This window comes from Zootoca vivipara, chromosome 6 (genome assembly GCF_963506605.1).
Source record: "Zootoca vivipara chromosome 6, rZooViv1.1, whole genome shotgun sequence".
Taxonomy (NCBI): Eukaryota; Metazoa; Chordata; class Lepidosauria; order Squamata; family Lacertidae; genus Zootoca; species Zootoca vivipara.
Genome location: NC_083281.1, coordinates 92,135,310 through 92,158,248, shown reverse-complemented (window position 1 = coordinate 92,158,248; position 22,939 = coordinate 92,135,310). Strand labels below are relative to the sequence as shown.

General features: G+C 46.6%; 2 protein-coding genes across 5 annotated transcripts in view; one reads left to right on the top strand and one right to left on the bottom strand.

The window, feature by feature from the left end:
• Positions 1 to 7,177, top strand: part of GFPT1 (glutamine--fructose-6-phosphate transaminase 1) — a 42,836-nt gene extending 35,659 nt beyond the window's left edge. For all 4 annotated transcript variants that reach the window (XM_035118080.2, XM_035118084.2, XM_035118082.2 and 1 more), the window contains 4 exons: positions 675 to 802; positions 1,704 to 1,871; positions 4,083 to 4,244; positions 4,542 to 7,177. In XM_035118080.2, coding sequence (XP_034973971.1) covers positions 675 to 802; positions 1,704 to 1,871; positions 4,083 to 4,244; positions 4,542 to 4,586 — 503 coding nt within the window. In that variant the 3' untranslated portion in view covers positions 4,587 to 7,177. The remainder of the gene's footprint in view (positions 1 to 674; positions 803 to 1,703; positions 1,872 to 4,082; positions 4,245 to 4,541) is intronic.
• Positions 7,178 to 7,948: 771 nt separating this feature from the next.
• ANTXR1 (ANTXR cell adhesion molecule 1) overlaps positions 7,949 to 22,939 on the bottom strand; it is a 131,715-nt gene continuing 116,724 nt past the window's right edge. The window contains exon 18 of the mRNA XM_035118587.2: positions 7,949 to 13,545. Within this exon, the coding sequence (XP_034974478.2) occupies positions 13,306 to 13,545 (240 nt within the window). The 3' untranslated portion in view covers positions 7,949 to 13,305. The remainder of the gene's footprint in view (positions 13,546 to 22,939) is intronic.

Genomic DNA, 22,939 nt, shown 5'->3' with positions numbered 1-22,939 from the left:
TAAAATAAACAGATGAGGTCTGTGGGTGAACTCTTCAGCTGTAGAAGATGGGCTTGTGCAGGAACAATAAGTTGCATATAAAAGTGAAAACAGTCATATCTTCAAGAGAACAAAACATATTTATTTAAAAGCCACGTCAAGCATTGCATCAGTGTATCTTGGTTCTTTATTGTCACATCCTCAAATGTGGATCACTTTATAAGTTACAGAACAGGTTCTCGAGTTCTGTTGGAGGATTTAGGAATACCACCTCCCACCTCTATTCTTCGGTGCTAATGAAACCCCAATAAAAATTGGTGGGTCCAGGTGACAGTTACTTTTACTCTTTGAAGATCCACTGAATTGTGAAGTTTTCAGTACAGCTTTTAAATGCCACATTGAACATTAGTTACAGGTAGGTAGCCGTGTTGGTCTGAGTCGAAGCAAAATAAAAAAATTTATTCAGTAGCACCTTAAAGACCAACTAAGTTTATATTGTGGTATGAGCTTTCGTGTGCATGCACACGAAAGCTCATACCAAAATATAAACTTAGTTGGTCTTTAAGGTGCTACTGAAGGAATTTTTTTATTTTACATTGAACATTGTTTCCAAAGTGCATGTACAGCCATTTCTAGTGTCACTGCAGCGGTATCTGCGTGTTAACATCTTGCCTCCCACTTGCTACTTGCAATAGACTTGATCAAAGAAGTCCTGAGCATGGATGATGAAATCCAGAAACTGGCCACAGAGCTTTACCACCAGAAGTCAGTCCTCATTATGGGCCGTGGTTATCACTATGCGGCATGCCTGGAGGGCGCTCTGGTAAGAATCCCCATTTCCTTCAACAACAACAACAACAATAATAATAAGGCGGCTTATGCATCGCTATTTATGTTCCAGTTTGAAGGGTCAGACCTGACAATGAGCAAGAAAATGAGGGAGTTTTTAAAAACATGTCTCTAGTAATTATAACTGCAAATGGAGGGTTTAAAGCTGCTGTCCCCAACCTGTTGCCCTCCAGATGTTTTGACTGCAACTCACATCAGCCCCAGTCCAAGTGATCTGGAGAGCACTGGATTGGGGAAGGCTGGTTTAAAGTGTAAGGGACAACAGAAAGACTCCCAAATGGACTGAGTAGGTTTTCTAAAGGTCAGAAATGAAGATGGGTTTTAAATCAGGCCTGCAAATATTGTTGTCTCTAAACTGAATGCAGCTCAACTGCCATCTCCTCTGACCTACCAAGAGTTTTTGCAGTTCTCATGGTAGTTTTTTGTGTTTCTGCAGTCTGGGGCAGGCAGAAACCAGCTGGAGGGTTCTGGAGCCACTATCCACAGCTGCTGGTTTGCTTTTGGCTTGGTGCAGGCATAGGCAAACTCGGCCCTCCATATGTTTTTGAGACTACAATTCCCATCATCCCTGACCACTGGTCCTGTTAGCTAGGGATGATGGGAGTTGTAGTCCCAAAACATCTGGAGGGCTGTGTTTGCCTATGCCTGGCTTGGTGGAGCACATTTCCCCCAAAGAGTTCATGGGGGAATGCATGGTCGACCCCTCTCATTTAATCTTCCACAAGAACCCTGTGAGGCAAGTCAGGCTGAGAGGCACTGACTGGCCCCCAAGGTCACCCAGCGAGCTTAATGGCTGAGCGGGGATTTAAACCCTGGCCTGAGGGAGAGAGAGAGAGAGAGACTTCATGGACTAATGTGTTGCACCTTCTCTGCAGAAAATAAAAGAAATCACCTACATGCACTCGGAAGGCATTCTGGCCGGTGAGCTGAAGCATGGGCCCCTTGCCTTAGTTGATAAACTGATGCCTGTCATCATGATCATCATGAGGGACAGCACATACACCAAGTGCCAGAACGCCCTGCAGCAAGTCATTGCCCGGCAGGTGAGTGCAGACAGGAGGAGACAGAGCCCAGCTCTGCTCCACAAAGTCCCATCCTCCTTTGCTCCTCCTCAGGGATAAAGGATGAGGCGCTGGAATTGGCAGTGCCCAAAGGTATCGGAGGTGAGTGGTGGGAAAGAGGGGTCCGTTTCCTCTACGCCTCAATTCTTGGTCTAAGGGTTTCGTTCACCTCTTGCTTGTGTGTTAATTCCAGGTTTGAATGTGGGATCCTCAGGCCCCTTTTAAGGGGTCAGGGTTGCAGCCAAGGCTGCTGCCATTCCTCAGGCAAGATTTCCTCCTTGCACATCCAGACAGTTTTACTTTTATCATTTATTGCATTTATCTCCTGCCTTTCCCCAAGGAGCTCAAGGTGGCATACATTCTTCTCACAACAACCCTGCGAGGTAGGTTAGGCTGAGAGGCCTGAGATCGCCCAGTGGGGATTTGAACCCTGGTCTCCCTGGTCCAACACACTAATCACCACCGCTGGCTCTCCTTGCCCTCTCCTGCATCTGCTCAGTTGCCTAGAAGTCTTGCCTGCTCAAGGCACGGATGGGCAAGCTGAATATCCAAGATGCTTGGGAGAGGGGGGTTCCTCTTTGAAGCTGAATAGCTCTTTCCCTTTTCCTGATGTTTCTAGGGGACAAACATAACCTCATCTGTTCCCATGCTCCTCCCGCATTTATGTATAAATGTGCCCCAAATGGGAAGCCTGAGCAAAGGGAGCTGTGCAGCTTTTTATCTCCTGCCATTCAGCAGCTCAGGAGGCACTTTGACCTCCACCAGCTCTAATGCCAGAACTGAGTAGCAGTGCCTGGAGCAGTGGAGAAAAGGGGTGAGGGAAGAAGCGGGAGGGCAGCGCCTCTTCCAGCCGGAAAAACGAGGTTCTGAACCTGAACAGGAGCTGAAGGAAATAGCTATTTCCAATAGTGTTTGCTTCTCAGTGTCAGCCACCCCCCTTGAAGACTTGCCTCCTGGCTTTCTCCTCTTAGGATCTTATCCAGAGTGAAACGAAACTAACCACATCTGCTCTCCCCTGTGTTTTCACTCAGGAGTAACATAAACCAATAACTAGGGAGATGGCAAATAACTGAAAAGTGTGTTTCTTGACTACGCACATTGTTTTCATTTGGGCCGACAAAAGTGGCATTAGCAAATTAAATGACAAACCCCCGGTGTTCCAGGCTGAGACCCTCTTCAACTCCTTACAGGCAGGGCTTGTGGCTGGAAAAAAGAGGAGCCTCTTCCATCCTCTGTAGCCCCACCTGAGCCAGCACAACACTTTGTGAGGCACCTTCAAGGCTCACAGGCTTCCATTTCTCCCTTTTTTGGTGGGAACCAGTCAGAATGATGCCAAGGAGAGTGGCTTCCAGACCAGCCCCATCTGGCCAGAAAGCAGAAACCACCTTCCAGGCTGGCTGTTGTGACACCTTTTGAATTCTGCTGGCGCAGCCTTATTTCATTCGTGGGAAAAAAGCACTTTTTCAAGGTCTTAGTTCCCTGAGGCAAAAGAGTTCATGGGGTGGGATTGGTGGAGGTAAAGAGACAGCCATCCCTCCTAGCTTGGTTTCCCGCCCTCCCACACAGGACAGGGGCGCAGCCAGAGCAAAGGAGCCTGGCTTGCGCTGCTCTCTGGGGTACCCATGTTCCCTCCAGCCTGCCTGCCTTCTTCCTGGCCCAGGAGCAGGGTCAAGCAATGGCCCAGCCAAAGTGATTTGCCCCGAGTTTTGCTCAGCCACGCTCTGTGGCATGGTGCCATCTGCAAAGCAGGTGCAGGAATGCTGCCAGCAGACGCCAGTGTGACGCTTGCAGGGGAAAGGAATTGAGGTTGCTCTCCTGTCACAGTTTGGGGTCTAGCACTCCAAGACCTGCTTGCAGCAGCTGCAAAATGGCACCCTGCAGCAACTGGAACCCACGGGTGTCAAAGAGAGCTGTGAAGGTGCAGTAAATCATACCCTGAAGGTTGTGGTGGTGGAGGAGGAGCTCCTCCCCTGCTCTCCTTCCCACAGGCATGTTGCCAGGAACAGTCTGATTCTTCTGGCCTGCCATTTCCCCATGGTGCCTCAGGGACAGGCAAGACCTCTCAGCCTTTGCCTCATCTTTCTCTCAAGGGTGTGGAGAGACGGAACCTAAGAGGTGGGTGGAGGCCTCCTAAGTTTGGGAGTGGAGAAGAGGCTGCCCCGCCTCTTTCCTTTACACATGTGCTCCTTGCAGGGTCGGCCTGTTGTGATTTGCGATAAGGAAGATGTTGAGACCATCAAAAACAACAAACGGACCATCAAAGTCCCCCACTCCGTGGACTGTCTGCAGGGGATCCTCAGCGTCATCCCTTTACAGCTCCTGGCTTTTCATCTTGCGGTACTCAGAGGCTATGATGTAAGTACCACACTTCAAAGTTCCTCTTTAGTCCTTCAGTGAACATAAGGAGAGCCTGCTGGACCAGGCCAGTGGCCTATCTGGTCCAGCATCCTGTTGGTGGCGTTCCACAAACCACTTAAGGTGGTGTGAATCCACCAGCTTCAGCTGGGTTAAGTGGGCAACTTGAGCGCCTTGCCAAATAAACCAGCAAACAGAGACAGCACTTGTGTCTGTAACAAAACAATAAGTCTTATATTGCCTGTTCAATTTAAAATGTCCTTTTCAAGTTTTTTTTATTGTCTTTGTCTTTTTCAGGTTGACTTTCCAAGAAATCTGGCCAAATCTGTTACAGTTGAGTAGCATACTCTGTCATTAATGCTTTGGCAGATGTCAGCAAGAGACACTCTCTTTTGGTACTGGGACACATTGATTTTAAAAGTTCTTCCTTGATCAAATCTTAATCCCCTGTTCAAGAGTCTTTATAATTGTTACATTTGTGACTGTTAAATGTTGAATCCACAGGCTATGCCAGCAACATTGTTAAATGATGATCATTTCAAGGTACAGTTTTTTTTTCCTCTTTAAAAAGTCATAACCCTCCTTTGTTGTCTAGCTGGATTGTTTCAGGCCTCCATAGTGCTGAATTGCATAATTGTCTAAGTATCTATAAGGCATGCAGGCTTGTAAGATCTTTCAAGAATGGAAATGGGAAACAAGAAGGTAGTTCTGGAAATTTTAAGAACAGAGTGAGACGCTAGGGCTGTGCTCTGCCACAGGAAACCAACTTTCCCCATCCTGCAAGGATGTTCACTGTCAATGCCTAAAGAGGAAAGAGCCCTGGTTGGTTGCTCCTGTAGAGTGTAGACTGAGGTGGAGGCCACTTTGTGCGTTCATTTTTCTTAATGGCATAAAGTCACCAGAAGGTGGGTCACTTCCCCTTGCCTCTTTCACAACATAGTAAAGACATTCCTCACCATATAAGGAATGCAGTCAGAAGAGAGAACTGCACCCCATTTTTACCTACTGGAGGATGAAAAATTGGGTGACCCTTGGGTGAGAGAAGACACAACTGAGGTCTGTACCGGTTGCCACTAATGTTATTCCCAGCATCTTCTCTGAAGAATCAGTCCATTTTATTTGGAGGGTAGCTCTTCAATGAATGACCCCAATTCTATTAATGTGAACAGGTCCCACATAAACATGTGGAGGTCAAGCTGCTATTTTCTAGAGGTTAGGGGCAGATGGTGAAACTAGGGCTGAGCTGAAGTGGGAGAGGGCAGGTGGTGTGAACATGCTCTGTGCGAAAGCCTTTGCCTGCTGCAAAAAGCAGCCACCCCTTGGCATTTTGGGAGGGGCCTATGAATAGGGGCAAAAAGTGTTTGTCATTTTGTAAAAGCAAATGCATCCTTTGTTGTCGTCCACCTAGGCCAATTTGACCTATTTTTCAGCACCGAGTTATTAATAATAATTGTTGGCAATGAATCCAGCAGACTGCAGAACGGGAAGATGGAGGCGGAATTTTACTCCACTTGAGTAAACAACACAGAGATGTCTTCCTTCTCTCTTCTCTAGCTCTGCATGAAAAAACCTTTGAGAAATGAAGCAGCCATGTGTTCTGCATAGTATTAAGTTTGTAATGAAGGTAGTGAGAAGGGGCGTAAGAGAACATGCAATACAATATGAAGACCAAAGATGAGCTTCAACGCCAGACTGGTGTACTAGGGCTGAACAGGTTTGGAAACCATTGATGGAGCAAACATAGATGGCAAAAATCCAAGTTATCTGAATGAGCAGCCTCCCAATTCCCTTGTCCTTAGGTGATGAGACAGAGATGACACCAGAGGGCTGTGAATAAGCTTCCTTTCTGAGGACGCTTTCACAGTTTTATTTCAAGGGCAGAAGAACTGGAATGTACAAAAGCTAAGAAATATGGCAAATAAGCCAATTTGCAGAGCTCAGTACAAAACCAGCTTCTCTGCATCGCCTTTCATCAGTTGAGAAAAAAATGTCCTAATAGAGAGGATTTAGGGATACTATGATGGGGGGGGGGACAGCAGTTGTGTGACCCTCTTGGCCTGCCTAAGAACAATGGGATGATGGTGTGTCTTGAGTATTCAGAAAGCCTTGCACCCTGATGCTCAGCTTCTCTTGTGCTCATCATAAAGGTTTAAAGTGGCCCATAATTGCCATTGAACATTGTAGAGTTGCGAAGTATTGCATTAAACAAAAGTCCTTACCTTGCCAGCGGTTACGCAATGTCAGGAGGGGCAGCGGTTTTCTTTCAGTGGATATGTGTCTGAACTGCCTGCCGTGCAGTGTAAAGGGAAAGGAAGGGCTGCTGGAAGAGGTTTCACTCCACTTGTGACTTGGGCTACTTTACATAGATGTAGAGCACCAGCGTGCAGGGCAGAAGGGCTTAGCGTTACTTCCAGCCCCTACGGTACAAGTTCTAACTGATGTGGAAAGGTCTGCGCTCTCTTCCTGTGCAAGTTTCCATGTGGGATTCCCCCTCATTTTGAACACCATGGTTCCAGAAGTCTGCAAGCCTTTTAACAACCAAGTGAACTCATGTAACTCAACAATCCATCAGCGTGGTCTTCAACACTTCCATTGTGGCCAACCTTGTTAAGTACAAGTTCCTCGTGTGTCATGAAGAAGGCTGACGTGGTTTACTACTGAAGACGACTAATGTGGACTCTGGCTGATGAAATCACAGCTCTGTGTGTGTGTGTGTGTGTTTAAAACTGGAACATTTTTGAAAATGTTAGCCCTCTGTTTCTCTGCTCATTTCCCTTTGGAATGTATATATACAGCTCGTCATGGTTTATGGGGACCACTTTACTAATTTTGCGCTGTGTGCTCTACACAGCTCAGAATTTTATCATTTAGATTGTTTCTTAGCTTACTTTTTTGTATTTTGCTCTTTAAATAATAAAAAGTGCCCAACCTTACCATGACTTTGGCTTAGAAATCCTTGTTCTCTTGTGCTTCCCATAAAAAGAACCACCCAAGGCAACTTGTGAATTGAAATCGCAAACTGCAGTAGCTCTTGCCCGCAGAATGCACAGGTTTCATTGTAAAAACGGGGTGCGGAATTATACAGCCGTATAATTTGATAGTCCTGTGTGGACCACCAAACACTTCCCTTAGAACTGCAGCTCAGCCTTTTCAAAATGAATTAAATGCCTATCAGTGTCCCCAAAACATGTTTTCTTTTGCAGGGTTTTTGCTCCATAGGCCTGCCTCGCCCTTTGAATGGCCGGTGTTTAGCCTTTGCCTTGAGAGAGGTAACAACCTAAAAAAAGGTTCACCAGAGCTCAGCAATAGGATTCATTCTCCAAATCCAACCAATTATTGCAGCAGACTTTGGGAACAGTGTGTGAGAGGAACTCCCGGCTTTAACAGTCAAGGTTTCAAGGGCCTCATTCCCCCCTTTGGGTTCTGGGGTCAAAATGCTTCAGTGACACAATGGGCAAAATTGTTCTCTTAGGCGCCAGACTAAGGATGGGGGAGCCCGTGGCTCTCCAGATGTTGCTGGTCTCCCCTCACCCTTGATAACGTAACATTCTTTCCTGGGAATCAGCGTAACCAGGATTTATGGGGGGGGGGGCAAGCATTATGTTAGGGGGGCAGAACCAAGCCACCTGCAATGCAATTGGTCAGCTTCTGATCCACAGCTGCCCTTTCCCCACTTTTATGAACAGAATACATGAAGGCAGAGCTCAAATTAGTTCTTTAATAACATCAAAATTTAAGAGAGTAATGGCTGTATCTAAAAAACAACAACAACCCCACACAATTCATGCAAATAAGCCAAGGGCACAGAACAAGAGTCTTCTGCTTGCTGAACAGACATTTCTCTCATCCACCAAAGGTCGCCACATCTACAGAGAAAAGCTTCTCTTCTGACTTACATCATCTCCATTATTTGCTAACCTCTCCATCCTTCCAGGGACTTCCAAGAATTGCAGATTGGCCACCGTTAATGATATGACATATACACTTGGCTTTTGAATCTAGGAATAAATAGATTCAACCAAAGTAGTTTCTCAAGATTTGGTCCAGTATGATTTATCAGTATTTATTCAACTACGGTATTTGAACATGTGAAGTGGTTAGTCATTTTGCGATTTAATTCTTCCTGAAGCTGCAGAAAAGATGGTGTCTCATCCAACTGCTTCCACTCTTCTTTTTGTTATACAAAGAACTCTCTTTAGAAATGGCTAGTTCTGGAATACTTGCTGTTATGAGCTCAGGATTTTCTATTAACAAAAAAATGTATACACAGTACTATATGTCTCTATATAGTACACTGGCCAGTTCAACCTCTCTGTTACATAACATTAATTGTCCCTGGAAAATTAATCAGAGTTTGAGGTCCATGGACACAATCCAACCAAAGTTAAGCACTGATATCTCACAGATTTCACCACCTTTAACATGAAAATAGTTTTGAGCTGATTCCGATTGCTCTCATGGCAACTAAACAATGTCAGGCAAATGGAAAATGGTTGAAACCTGAGTTCTGCACAGCCCCATGCTCTTTCTGCTCTTTCTCCAAAGAGTTAAGAGTGGATTGAGTCCATTGTCCTCTTTCTCCACCACAGATAGACCCCTCAACTGCTGTTTACAACTGTCGATAATGGTTTAAGTGGAAGATCTTCTGCTCAAGAGTCTTCATGATTACAGTTAATGCTGTGTAAAGGAGGCATTCGTCATTACAGGGACTATCCATACATTAATAATAGCAATACAACCATAAAAGGGGGGAATTAAACAAAAAAACAAGCACAGCTTGATACAATAACATGCCATGAAATATCATTGGCTTTATAATAATTTACTACAACATGAAAAAAGATCTTTTATCCACACAGGATAGGAAATGCTTCCACTTAAAATATGGCAAGCATACAATAATAAAATATACACCACAGATTTGGAATTTTGCTTTTAAATCATGCACAGAGGATTTGTGTATTTAAAAATAAAACATCCCTGGCCTAACTTACACTTTTAAATTCATTTGTTCCCTTAGTTTTAAAATCTTTTAAACTGGGAAAACAAAATTCATCTTTAACAAAACTGGGAGCTATCAAAATGCACTTATTTTCCCTCTGAGATTATTCCAGCGTTGCCACCAAATAAACGCTAAAGAAGTGTTGCATTTTTCTAAAAAGCTTTTTTTATTCCAAACTTTGGGGGCACCTTCAAGGCTCTGTAACAAGTCAAACCTACTCCCTGTATTACTCACCCCATTTGTTCTATACTTTCCGAGCAGTCTGCCAGGAAGTTCTCTTGGCAAACCCTTGTTACAAGTTGCGCTGTTCTGCACCTCCACTAGGTTTGCACAAGAGAGCTTCCAACTGGACTGAGTGCTCCCATCTTCCAGCAAGATGAACTTCTGCTCAGCTAGATTGTGGCAACCAGCTGGACCTTGTGCCGGAGCTTCTTGGGCAATGACAAGGCCGCCTTGTGACCGAACTGCAACTACACCCTGAAAACCCAAACAGTGGCTATTTCTGGAGAGGTTTGTGACCAGGCAGAGTCCCGAGTGGTGGCTTTGCTATTACAGAAGGCTGCTTTGTTCTGCCTGCAGATGGAGCAGCTGTTGCTGTGCAGCTGGGGAAAGAAAAGAGTGGGGAGATGAAGCAGCAAAAGGCAGGGGAGTATCCACTGGCCACTCTCAGCTCATGGTAACTGCTGAAAACCACAGCCCTGGAGACAGATTGGGCACTTCCAATCTGGATTAAGTTGCTTGAGTTGCAGCCATATACAGTTGTCCTTAGGATGCTTTTGAATTTGATCATAGGCAGCAGGAAACCAGAAAAGAGCATCGACCAAACCAAGGGGCTGTCTAGCCCAGCATCCTGTTTTCAAGAGTGCACATCCTGAGGGCCCTGGGAAGCTCAAAAGTGGGACCACGGAGATGATCGGGGACCTGTTGTTTCCTAGCATATGGGACAGCTCAGCACTATCCTGCCTCGGACCATATTCCATTTAGCTACCATGGCAGATAGCTTTGGGTTGACTTACCATCCATGAATTTGACTAAATCTTTTCCGACTCGCATATCTGAATGTTGGAAGATTCGGGACAGGTGAAATAAAGTCCTTCACGCAGCACCCAGTTAAACTATGGAACTCGTCCCTACAGGGGCCAGTGATGGCCACCAACTTGGATGGCTTTAAAAGAGGATTAGGCAAATTCGTGGAGGGGAAGGCTATTGATGACTACTAGCCACAAGGCTGTGCTCTGCCTCCAGTTGAAGGCAGTGATGCCTCTGAATCTCAGTTGCTGGAAACCACAGGAGGAGGAGGGAGTGGTTTTGTGCTCCAATCCTGCTTGTGGGTTTCCTGCAGACTAGGTGGGCTATTGGCCTGACCCAGCAGGCTCTTCTTATGTGCCATGCACATCTGAAGATTATGCATCTCTCCCCCAGGGCAGATGCACAGGTTCCTTTCCTGGACAAGTCAACGACATGCTTGGTTTTCTACCACATGCTGCGATGTGCAAAGTGTTCCAGCCCAGAGATTCTCAGAGCACCCAAATAGCCAAGTCTACCCATGCAAGGCCACCTTCTGGCTGCAATGACCCCGCAAATAATTTCTTTGCAACCTACCTTAACAATGAAGGTGGACATGCCCTATGGCAGATGCATGCGCAAGCATTCCCCCTGGACTGTGGCCTTGATCTCTTGCAGTGATTGTCTACGGGAGCACAAGGGAGCCAAAGGCCACATTGATTTTCATGTCCGCAAGGGAGAGTGGAGTCGGCATATCGAAGTCACTGAAAGCAATGCAAGCTCAACGTGCTAAACACTGACCGGATCCCGTCCGTCACCATTTTGAACAACTTTAGGATGCATCATTCTGCAGAAAGGTGTTGAAATCCTCCAGAAACACCAGGAGGGGTGTTTTCCTTGGGGGAAACTGATCCTAATGATCGCACGGTGCTGCATGAGTTTGCCATTATTGATGCAATTATTTTATCTACTTCTAACATCTGTGTTACTAAGGCAGGTTGTCAGACATTTTACTACAGGTAAAATACATACATTTGCAGGACTGGAAAACTGAGTCAGCTCCCACTTATAAAAAGCAACGATGCAGCCTGTGCATCTCCTGGGAGTCTCAGTGTTATTGCACATTTTGGTATTGCCCCAGCAAGGTGCTGCACCCCCCGCTAACTAAGGCTAGTTTCCTGCGGGTGCCGCAACGTAACTTGTCTTACAGCAAGTCAGGCTATTGGCTTACCTAGCCTAGCACCATCTATCTGGGCTCACAGCTGCTCTCTGGGCCCTTGCTCTGTCCTGTAATCCAAACGCCTCGAGATGGAAACAGCCTTGGACCTCCTGCGTGCAGATCCCATTGAAATGGGGCTCCTTCCCAGTCAAAGGCAGGCATGGAGGGCTCCTTGCATCAGTGATGAAGGTGAGCTGTACAGAAATGCCAAGAGCAGGCAGGCAGGCACGAGGTGGCTGTGTGAATTGCCCCTTCAAAACGGAATGAAATCAACATAGGTTTTGTAAAATAAGTACTGGAGGAAAAGAGTCTCACACTGTGTTGAAGTCAATACATGATGAACTTTTTCAGGTGATATCCATGGAACCAATTCCCAGGCCACTTCCAATTTGTAAGGGTCTGCAATTGCATCTGAGGCCAAGAGTGGCGTCCCATGGCCAAATACAGAGTCAGCAGAGGACATGAAACTCAAGTCACACCTCTCAGATCAGCATCCATCTCACTCTTTTCCAAAGTTCTCTCTGAACACACATCAAGAGGGCAAGTTAACGTGGCTAAGCCAGAATGTATCAAGCTCTCGCTCAGTCTAGGCACCACTTGAGACCAGTTCAGCATGATCAAATCCACTAAAAGAGCCGCCTTGAACTGGCATCAACATACGGTTCTCCGAGTCCATTTGAAAGTAGCTACTAAAGGGGGAAAGTTGTCTAGTCTTTTTAAAACCATGGCAATTCAAGTCGTTTCACCTCCTCTCTGCACGCTGGGGAAACATTTGCGTGAAACTCCCTTTCCTTCTGTTCCTCCTTCCCATGATTGAGGTGTGTTGTTTTTCCAAAGCCGGCCAACAGGAAGTGGATTCACTTAAACTGCCAGCACACTTCCTAAAAGGGTCCTTGCAGGGCCAGTCAGGTGTATTGTTGGTGGTTTTCAGATCTCCCATGGAATCAACCACTTTGGGCTGCCCTTGGGCTGCCTTTTGGAAATCTCACGGCCATGTGCCACAGAACTTCTGCCCCTTGCCTGGGCAAGGCCGCCTTTCCACCCAGCGGCTGCATTTGCTCTGCTTCATCACAGCATCCCAACTCCTCTGGACTCCTCCTGTCAGCTGAGAACATGACAAAGCCATACATTCCATTTCAGGCCACTTCCTCCACTTCCATTGCAGGGTGCGGACCGTATGACCCTTGGGGTCCCTTCCAACTCTACAATTCTATGATTCTTCAAAGGGCAAAGTGCTGACGTTTCCTTTGCTTCCAGTCATCTGTTCTTCCTCTGAAACCATCAGACTTGAGTTAATTGCACCTACTGCCTTCTTTCTAGCAACATATCAAATCCAGGCATGCTCAGGAATACCTTCCACGTGGCAATACTGGCGTGGGCTCCAAGGATTTCTGTGGCCACAGCCATGCTGTCCTCCTGAGATCCCCACCACTCACCTCTGACGGATGATCTACTCAACCTGACAGGAAGAGGATGGCTTTCAGATCAGTGGCTGGTGGTATCCTGAACACACAGGGCTGTGGGCAGCGTCCAGCGACTGTTTTGCTTTCGTTGTCAGAGTCATACTCTTTTTAAAGTGATGAATGGCAGAGATTTCTTCCAAACTGAATGCCAGGGATTTGAGCATTCCAGTCAACTGGGGCATTAGAGGACTTTTTGAGAAGAAGAAGAGGAGGAGGAGGAGGAGGAGGAGGAGGAGGAGGAGGAGGAGGAGGAGGAAGAAGAAGAAGTATTGAAAGGGGTTTGCTTGTCTCTTCACCCAGAATGTTAAGAATGGTTTTACAGTACTGTTGAAAATGGCTTAAGAAAGGCTTCTGGGAGAGAGGGCAGGGTGTTTAGACAGAGGGCCGTGGAGGGGGACGAGAAGGGGGAGGGGCCCGATTTGGGGGAGGAGCATGAGGAGGGGGAGGGAGAGGGGGGAGCGTGGAGGGCGGAGACGGGGTAGGAGGCACTGGGGAGCTGGGTGGTGGAGGGGTGTAGATGGGGGCAGGGGGAGGGGGGTGGTAGGCGTTGTTGAGAGGGTACTTGGGGGGAGGCTGTGATGTCTTCACTCGGGTGAAATTAATGCAGCGACCCTGAAAGAGAAAGCAAACATGGAGTCACTCAGGATGGAGCTGATAGAATTCATGCTGAGATGATGGGCCAGCGCAGAATCTGAATAAAGCGCAGAATCTAGCTAGCTAGCTTGCTTTTTTAAAAGGGTTTCTAGACCTCATGCTGGTGAAGGTATGCTTGGGAGCGTGTGAGCAAAGAACAGCTGGAGAAACCCAAGTGCTGTAGGGAGTGCTGAAGAAGACTTCCAGTGGTCCAGTGAGGTGGGGAATTAAGTGGCATGGATAACTGAAAGCCAGTGTTTGTAGTGGTTTAAGTGCGAGGCCGGGGTTGGAATCCCACTCGGCCATGAAGCTTACTGAGGGACCTTGGGGGCAGATGCCGCCTCTTAGCCTAGCCTACCTTGCAGGGTTGTTGTGCGGGCTAAAGGAGGACGGGAAGAACCAAGTACGAGACCTTGAGATCCTTAGAGAAAAAGGTGGGGCAGTGCAGTAAATAAATAAATGACAGCATTGTTCCCCTTCCTCAGAGGTAGAACCATGCTTGCTAAATAAACAAATTCAGCTGATTGCTGTTCTTTCTTTTTTTACACAATGGATGCTGGAGATATTTATTTATTTATTGGGTTCTATAGATCCTGCCAAGGCTGACAGATACTAACAGCAAACGCAGGTGGTTGAGCACCTATCTGTTTGGAAGGAAATGGGGCCACCCAAAAATAAAGGAGGGGTTTCTCCATATTTGTGGGACTCCCTGCATATGAAGGAGCTTATACATTTGCAAATTAAAAGAACAGGTTTTTGGTTTTTTTTACTAAATTCAAAATGAGCTGACAAGACCCTCAAGGTCCCAAGACTTAAGGAATGCTGGTGGCACGGGGGCATTTAGCGGGGCGAAGGGGCAAAAGGAGGAAACTTCTATGCCTCCCCACCTGGCACCCCCCAAAAACACAGAGGCTGGCTGAAGCTGAGGGCAGACAGAGTCCAGAACAGCAGGAGGGCAAGTATCCCATTTGATACCTATTAAAAGGATCAACTCTTTTCCAGGCTAAACCACATAATCAAATCTCAATTTTTTTTTGCTTCTCCACACCTGGTGTCAGGGTTGTTGTGGCTACTCCTGAGTAACGACCTTCCACATGCTTGTCTTTCAGAAGCTTTTATTACTGCACATTATTTACAGTGTACGAGCTGCTAGTTTCATGTCTTCTCACTCCGAATCAGATTCCTGCACTGGCGCTCTTCGCGTTTTAGCCCAACATAAAAGCCTCGGAACTGTGAAGCGTTTCCCCTTTCTCCGCCTCCTCAATTCCGGTGTCGGGGGGGGGGGGGGAACGGCCTACGGACTGACTGACTCCTGTCCCCTCTTTCTCCCTCCCTCTCTCCCTGCCTATGGAGCAGGGGCTTTTGGATGTTGCCAGAGGGCTGGCACTCCCTTTCTGTTTCCTGGCTCTGCTCATCAGACCCTTCGCTCTCGTGGCTGCTCCAAGACGGGCTGCTCCTGAGGAGGGGAGGCTGTTCCCTGTAAGCCTTACCCCTTACACCTGGCCCCAGAGATAAAGCGCAGGGTTGGAACATGAATAAAAAGCCCCAAAGATACGCAAATTCTCCTCCCCCCCCCCAAAAAAAAATCTGGAGCAAACACAAAGTTTGCTGCTTGCCTCTTGGCTTGGATGGGTGGACAGCTGTATGTTACGCTGGGTTACGTTTATAGGCGCTTGTGGACCAGAAAGAACAGGGGGCAGGCCTGTAAGAGCCTCTGCAATGGCATCTCCGGTGGAAAAAGGTGCAGAATGTGGTTGAATGTTAATGACCTGATGCTCGCCCACAGCCACAAAATGCATCTTTAGCTGCCTATAAAAATGGTGCTGAATTAGTCTCCTCTAATAATTTCCACCTCTGCAATCAAGCAAACCCTGTAATGTATCGTTTCTCAAGCCAGGGGCACAAAGATGTGAACAAACTCATCTGCAGACATTTTGGACTTCGCCTGCTATCAGCTGCAGCAAGCAAGCAAGCAAGCAAGCAAGCAAGCAAGCAAGCAAGCCAGGGCTGAGAGGAGTTGATAATCCAAAACATCTGAATGGCACCAGGTTAGGGAAGGCTGACAAAGAGAAAGAAAAGGAGCGAGAGTGAGAGATTAAGCAAATTCATGAAGGAGAGGACGATTGGTGGCCAGGGCTATGCTCAGCCTGCACAACTGGAAGCAGCAAGTGCTTCTGTATACCAGTTTCTGGAAACCACAAGAGGGGAGAGTTGCCCTTGTGCTCAGGTCCTGCTTGCAGGTTTGCCATGGGTACCTGGTTGGCTGCCATGACAACAGGATGCAGGACTAGATGGGCCACTGGCCAGAGCCGGCAGGCTCTTTTCATGTTAGAGATGGTGGGACTGAAACATTCCTCCAAGTTTATATCTCAGGGTGTCATGGAATCATAGAGTTGGAAGGGACTCAGGTAAAAAGATAAAGGTAAAGGACCCCTGGATAGTTAAGTCCAGTCAAAGGCAACTCTGGGGCTGTGGTGCTCATCTCGCTTTCAGGCCGAGGGAGCCGGTGTTTGTCCACAGACAGCTTTCCGGGTCATGTGGCCAGTATGAATAAACCGCTCCTGGCGCAATGGAACACCGTGACGGAAACCCAAAGCGCATGGAAATGCCGTTTACCTACCCGCTGGAGCGGTACCTATTTATCTACTCACACTGGCATGCTTTTGAATTGCTAGTTTGGCAGGAGCTGGGACAGAGCAACAGGAGCTCACCCCGTGGCGGGGATTCGAACCGCCAACCTTCCAATCGGCAAGCCCAAGAGGCTCAGTGGTTTAGACATAACAATCCATGTAGACATGAACTGAAAAATGTAATACGCCTCAGCAGCTGCAGTGTGAGAAATGGCAGGCGGGGCCCAGCATGGCACCTCAGAGCTTTTGCGCAGACATTTGCCTGTGTGCAAGCCAAGCCATTCCCTTCCCTCTTTCCCTCTCCTCCAGGAGGATCAGCCTATGGGGAGTCAACATATGGCAGCTGTGTGGGGCTCAGCCTTGGCTCAGCTGGCCAGGTGTGGCTCAGGACAGGAGGCCACAGAGCACCCAACCCTGCTTTAAAAGGCTGTTTCCATTCCACTGCCTTCCTCCCGAATCAAAGCATCAGCCTATGCTGGGGTTGTCGTAAATCAAAGCACATATTTGGACTCGGCTGCAATGGTTTGATTCATTGTCCCTGGGCCTTAGTTGGGTGTGTGTGTGAGTTGCCTGTAGCTTTCATGTCTCTCCTTTCCAGCCGACAGCAGGACATACTTTTATACGTAGTAAATCAGGAGGTGGAAAAGACATTACAAGCTCAGATTTGATAGAGGTCAGTTTGTGGGGGTGGCGAGGGATACACACCTTCTCTCCAACTAGCTAGCCGGTGAAGAAATGATTCCTTACAGCTTTCAAGAAACATCTGCCTGAGACTCAAAGCATTCCGTGAAGGAAAGGAGAATAAAATAGAGAATAGAAACAAGGCCAACCTTCTCCAACCTGGTGCCCTCCAGATGTTTTAGACTACTACTGCCACCAGCCCCAGGAAAGGAGAGGAGGGAGCCCTTAATTTTCAGATAGGAGCCTGTTTTGGGAATGCTTCCTTTTGGGGGGGGGGGGAAACAGCAGACCACCCCACCTAGATTAAACACATTTTTAGGTTGGGATGCCAACCTCAGGTAGCTACGGATATTTCCCCAAGGCTATTCTTAAGTAGCTAAGTCTACTGCTCAGGTTGCCAGAAGATGCCTACAAGAAGATGTCCATCAAGGCAGTGACAGAAACTGGACAACTTTAAATCCAACCAAATACCTCTCTTGACAAGGGAAGGTTCCCTTTGAACGTTGGGCTGAGAGATGGGGTGAAACCATCTGCTTCACTCTCACTTCAGCCAAGCCCACCAGCCTCAGATAATCTCAGGTATGGAGTGAGGTAACAATACACTAACTATTCCACATCATGCAATACAAGGGTGGATAAAAAGCAACATTTTTTTAAAAAAGGGTTTTTTTAAAAAAAAAAACTTAGAACATTTTTTATATATATCAGATTTTTAAAATAAAATGCTTTTGGAGGAAAAAAAAAATCTTTCTAAAGATAGTTTTCTATTTAAGTTACATTATAGTCCAAAGGCTATTCATCAGGAAATAAGGATTTGTTTTAAGTTTTTCATGTGTGCTGAAACTCAGTCTAAGTTGGTTTTTAAGGAAATTGTTATTAAGGAAATGATTATTTTTCTCCTTCCAATAAAGTACAGCAGAAAAGTTGCCCAAATATAAACAGTTAAGTTATTAAACCTCACAATAATTTCATAATTATCTATGTATTTCTAATAGTATAACCAAATCAGTAATTTTTGATATAACTGTAAAAACTACTCAGAAGATTTATTATTCCAAAAATGAAACCTTCATCTGGTTTTAAATATTAAGATGATACCAGCAGGAATGTCTGTCTGTAAGCAATAAAAATAAAAATGATTTAAATCAAGTATTACTGACTAGTGATTTAAATCGTGTTTTAAATTGTGATTTAAATCGATTTGATCTAAATCAAATCCACCCTGTGCAATATTGTGCTGAGCATTTGAGATGCGCTAGCCGGCCTTTCCCAAGCCCTCCTGGACTACATCTCCCATCCTGGTCAACAAAGCTCATGCTTTCTAGCCACTCAGGAGTTGGAAACAGATGTCAGGGCTGAGCCCTGGCAAACCTCTCCACTACAAATGACAAATTCACCGTTGCAAATTAAGCTCCAGCCACGTATATCTTGACTCAAGTCAATATCTGGACTTCGAAGTCAGTGTTCCAGCATTTGGCTCTCAGAAGGTTTTGTAGCCAATGTGGTAACAAAATTCAGACATTAATTTTCCTACAAAATACCACTGATTGTGCAAAACGATCCCAGTTCTAAAGCTCTTTCAGCTTCAGAGCCTGGGTTTTATGGTCGCTCTGCAGGCTCAGATTGCAGGTCTTAATATTGTTTCAACACAGATATTTCTGCGACTCGTATAAGTCAATCCGAAAACAGAGTTAAGTGCACTTTAGGGCCACTGAAATCACTGAGCCTGGATGAGCAAGGACTGTGCTGGGAGCCTGGTCTGTGGGCTCAGAGATGCTTGAGGACTGAAAGTCAACCGCAACAAATTTTATGCAGAAGAAAAAACAACCCAGAGATGTAAAGGCCTGTTGGAATGAATTGCTGCAGACTGAGTTGTGTTTAGAGAGTGCAGATATCCCTTGGCAGATTTACAAGAGAGGAAGAAAGAAGCAGCAGCTGGGAAGTGTGTGAGCTTTTTGGTCAGGGGGAAGATTTGTACCAAGCACACCCAGCAGGCCCTGGAAGAGGGAGACTCCACCATGTGTAGCTCTACGTGTGAACTGGGCAGCCGATGGCAATGCATGGGGCTGGCAGGCTGGACTGCAAAGGAAGCCCCCTTGGGGCAGGGGGTGGGACTAGACCCTTGGGTACCTTTCAACTCCACGGTTCTATGATTCTAAGACTGTGTAGGAAAGAGCAGACAGATTAGCCACTCCTCGGTCCGGTATACCTGAAGGAGCGTCTCCACCCCCATCGTTCTGCCCGGACACTGAGGTCCAGCTCCGAGGGCCTTCTGGCGGTTCCCTCATTACGAGAAGCCAAGTTACAGGGAACCAGGCAGAGGGCCTTCTCGGTAGTGGCACCCACCCTGTGGAATGCCCTCCCACTAGAGGTCAAAGAGAACAATTACCAGACCTTTAGAAGGCATCTCAAGGCAGCCCTGTTTAGGGAAGCTTTTAATGTTTGATGGATTTCTGTATTTTAGAATTTCTGTTCTTTTGGAAGCCGCCCAGAGTGGCTGGGGGAACCCGGCCAGATGGGCGGGGTATAAATAATAAATTATTATTATTATTATTATTATTATTATTATTATTATTATTATTATTATATCAACATTGATTGGACATATGCTGCCTGTTCTGATTTTGCTTAGAAAGAGATTGCGAAGTCCCGGGCATTCTAGTCTTGTAAAAAGATCTCATTTGTGCAGTGTTAACTCTGCCTCTTGCTAGAGGAGGAAAAGAAGCAGCAGCTGCATTAGTCACCTGGATCAACACACACACACACACACACACACACACACACACACACACACACACAATTTTCCTGGCAGGGCTCCCACAGTGGAACTCAAGCGGCCTTGGACTATCACTCCTATAATATTTATTTTCTTTATTTATGTCCAAGTTTTTAATAATAAAAAAAGACAGCAGCCAAGGGAAACAGAGCCAGAGATAAATAATGCTTCGGACTGTTTTGCCTGAAAAAGTATTCAGCTGGGGCAGTAAGAACGATGAAGGGATCGTCTTCATTGATCCAACTGGAACCCAAGCAGAGCTGCAATCAAAATCTAATAAAATGTTTATGGGGCATGGTTTTTCTTGGCAATCTTGCATCAAGGAAGCATATGAATTCCACACACACACACCCGGTTCGTTTTCCTGCCAATCCAGTGCCTTAAATGGCAACATGTGGGACGCAGCGGACCTCAAAGTGCATCCTGAAACTGAGCAGGTGCAAATGGGAGACCAAGGTGAGTGTTCTGTGAAAGAGCAGATTTTATTCATGCTCTTTATGTGAGTGCAGAGCAGAGTCTGGAAATCTTTGCTCCAGGGGCACATGCTTGGCTGAAGGGGAGTCTACAGCCTGGATGGACTTCCTTTCAGTGCTTGGAGGAGGAAGGGGAAAGGATGTGGGTTAAACTAGATGCAGCAGCTGGAAAGAAGTGGGAAGGTTTTTAGGTCGACTTGGAAAAGAAATGGGATGCCTGCTTTGGTCTGCTACTCTTCTTCCTCGGTTGAAGAAAATAACCCTTCTTACCAGGGGAGGAACTCTTGGCTCATGTGACAAGAGGGACATTCTTCTGCTATTTTGACCTTGAAAAGCTGACCCAAGAAGAAACGGGCCGCCTTTACGTTCACCAGCAGGATGTTAAAACAAACATGGGTCTGAACAATCTGATAACAGGAGGCAGAAACGGAGGCGAGTTTGTGCTTCCTGGGCCATGACTACAAACAAGCCAATACTGGAAGAGCTCAGCTCCCTTTGGCTAAACAAAACCAGGTCACGTATAATCCTGAAACAAGGAAGTGTCAGGATGTGCCCCAAATTAATCCCGGTCCTTTTACAGTATTACTCAAGCAAGTGAATAGAATCACAGAATTGTAGAGATGGGGGGGGGGAACCCTAAGGGCCACCCAGTCTGAACCCCTGCAATGCAGGAATCTCAACTAAAGCATCCATGACAGGTGGACATCCAACATCTGATGAAAAACGATCAATGAAGCAGAGTCCAACAGGTTCTGAGGGAGGAGTCGGAATCTCCTTTCTTGTCATTGGAATCTTTTGGTTTGGGTCCTCCCCTCTGGTGCAGGAGAGACACGTGACAGCCCTTCAAATATTTGAAGATGGCTATCTATTCACCTCTCAGTCTCCTCCAGGCTAAACATACCCAACTCCCTCAAATGTTCCTCATAAGGCTTGGTTTCCAGAAGCTTGGTCCTCTTAGTCACCCTCCTCTGCACATGTCAATATTTTTCTTAAATTGTGGAGGTGGACCACCTAGACCAGGCATAGGCAAACTCGGCCCTCCAGATGTTTTGAGACTACAACTCCCATCATCCCTACCGTGTTTCTCATATTATAAGACACGTCTTATATTTATTTTTTCCTCAAAAAAACACACTATGGCTTATTTTCAAGGGATGTCTTATTTTTTTCCTCCTCCTCCTGCCGTGGCCGGCATTGCTGCTGCGCCTATCACTATGTCTTATTTTCGGGGTATGGCTTATATTCCTTGAATGCTTAAAAATCCTGCTATGTCTTATTTTATGGGTATGTCTTAAAATATGAGAAACAGGGTAGCTAACAGGACCAGTGGTCAGGGATGATGGGAGTTGTAGTCCCAAAACATCTGGAGGGCCGAGCTTGCCAATGCTGACCTAGACCTCTCACTGACTACCAACACTTCAAGGACTTAATAGTTACCCCTTTCCTTCAAGAACCTGCATGAGGGAGAAAAGGGCCCTGAAAGGCAGCCTTCTCAAACCCGGAAGATATTTTGTACTACAACTCCCATCAGCCCCTGGACAGAGAATGGTCAGCTTGCTCTCCAACTGTCAATTCTTTGGGAGAAGGTATACCAGCTGTGTAGGGACGCAGGTGGCGCTGTGGTCTAAACCACTGAGCATCTTGGGATTGCCGATTGGAAGGTTGGCGGTTCGAATCCCCGCAATGGGGTGAGCTCCCGCTGCTCAGTCCCAGCTCTTGCCCACCTAGCAGTTCGAAAGCACACCAAAAATAGTGCAAGTACAGTGGTACCTCGGTTTAAGTACTCAATTGGTTCCGGGGAGCCATTGCTCCCCCAAAAGTACTTAAACCGAGTGTCATTTCCGTGCGTGCGCAAAGCGCCGATAGAGCACTTCTGCGTATGCGCGAACCGCACAGATCGTTTCTGCGCAAGCGCGTGCTGCACAGCTCACTTCTGCACATGTGTGCGCCGCAGAACCCGTAAGTAAACACTTCCGGGTCTGCGGAGTACTTAAACCGAAAGTACTCAAACAGCAGTAGACTCAAACGGAGGTATGACTGTAGATAAATAGGTACCTTCTCTGGCGGGAAGGTAAACAGCGTTTCCGTGCGCTGCTCTGGTTTCAGTGTTCTGTTGCGCCAGAAGCGGCTTAGTCATGCTGGCCACATAACCCGCAAAAACTGTGCGGAGCGGACAAACTCACTCAGCCTGTAAAGCAAGATTAGCGCCGCAACCCCAGAGTCGTCTGCGACTGGACTTAACTGTCAGGGGTCCTTTACCTTTTTTTCTACATCAGCTGAAGCAGCATGAAGCTGATACACACTTGTAATGCAGAGGTGCCCACATGTCTTGGCAGTCATCACTGCAACTGAGTCGCTCAAGAAGAGAATAAGAGTGTGATCCTTTAAAGAATGCCTAGACTTCTGGTCACCTCACCTCAGAAAGGCTATTGTAGAGTTGGAAAAGGTTCAGAAGAGGGCAACTGAAATGGTCAAGGGAATCTACAAAGAAAGTTTGCAGCCTTTGGGACTTTTTAGATAAAAGTAAAGGCAATTAAGAGGCAATTAAGAGGCGGAATGATAGACGTTTATAAAATTATGCCTGGCATGGAGAAAGCCGATAGAGAAAAGTTTCTTCCCCTCTCTCGTAACACTAGAACTTGTGGAAATCCTATGGAACTGAAAGTTGGGAGAGTCAGGACAGAGAAAATAAAGCTAAACTGTGGAATTCACTCCCACAGGAAGCAGTGGTGGCCACTAACTTGGATGGCTTTAAAAGAGGATTAGATGCATTCACCTACTATGGCAATACTTCTAAATACCAGTGCTTTTTG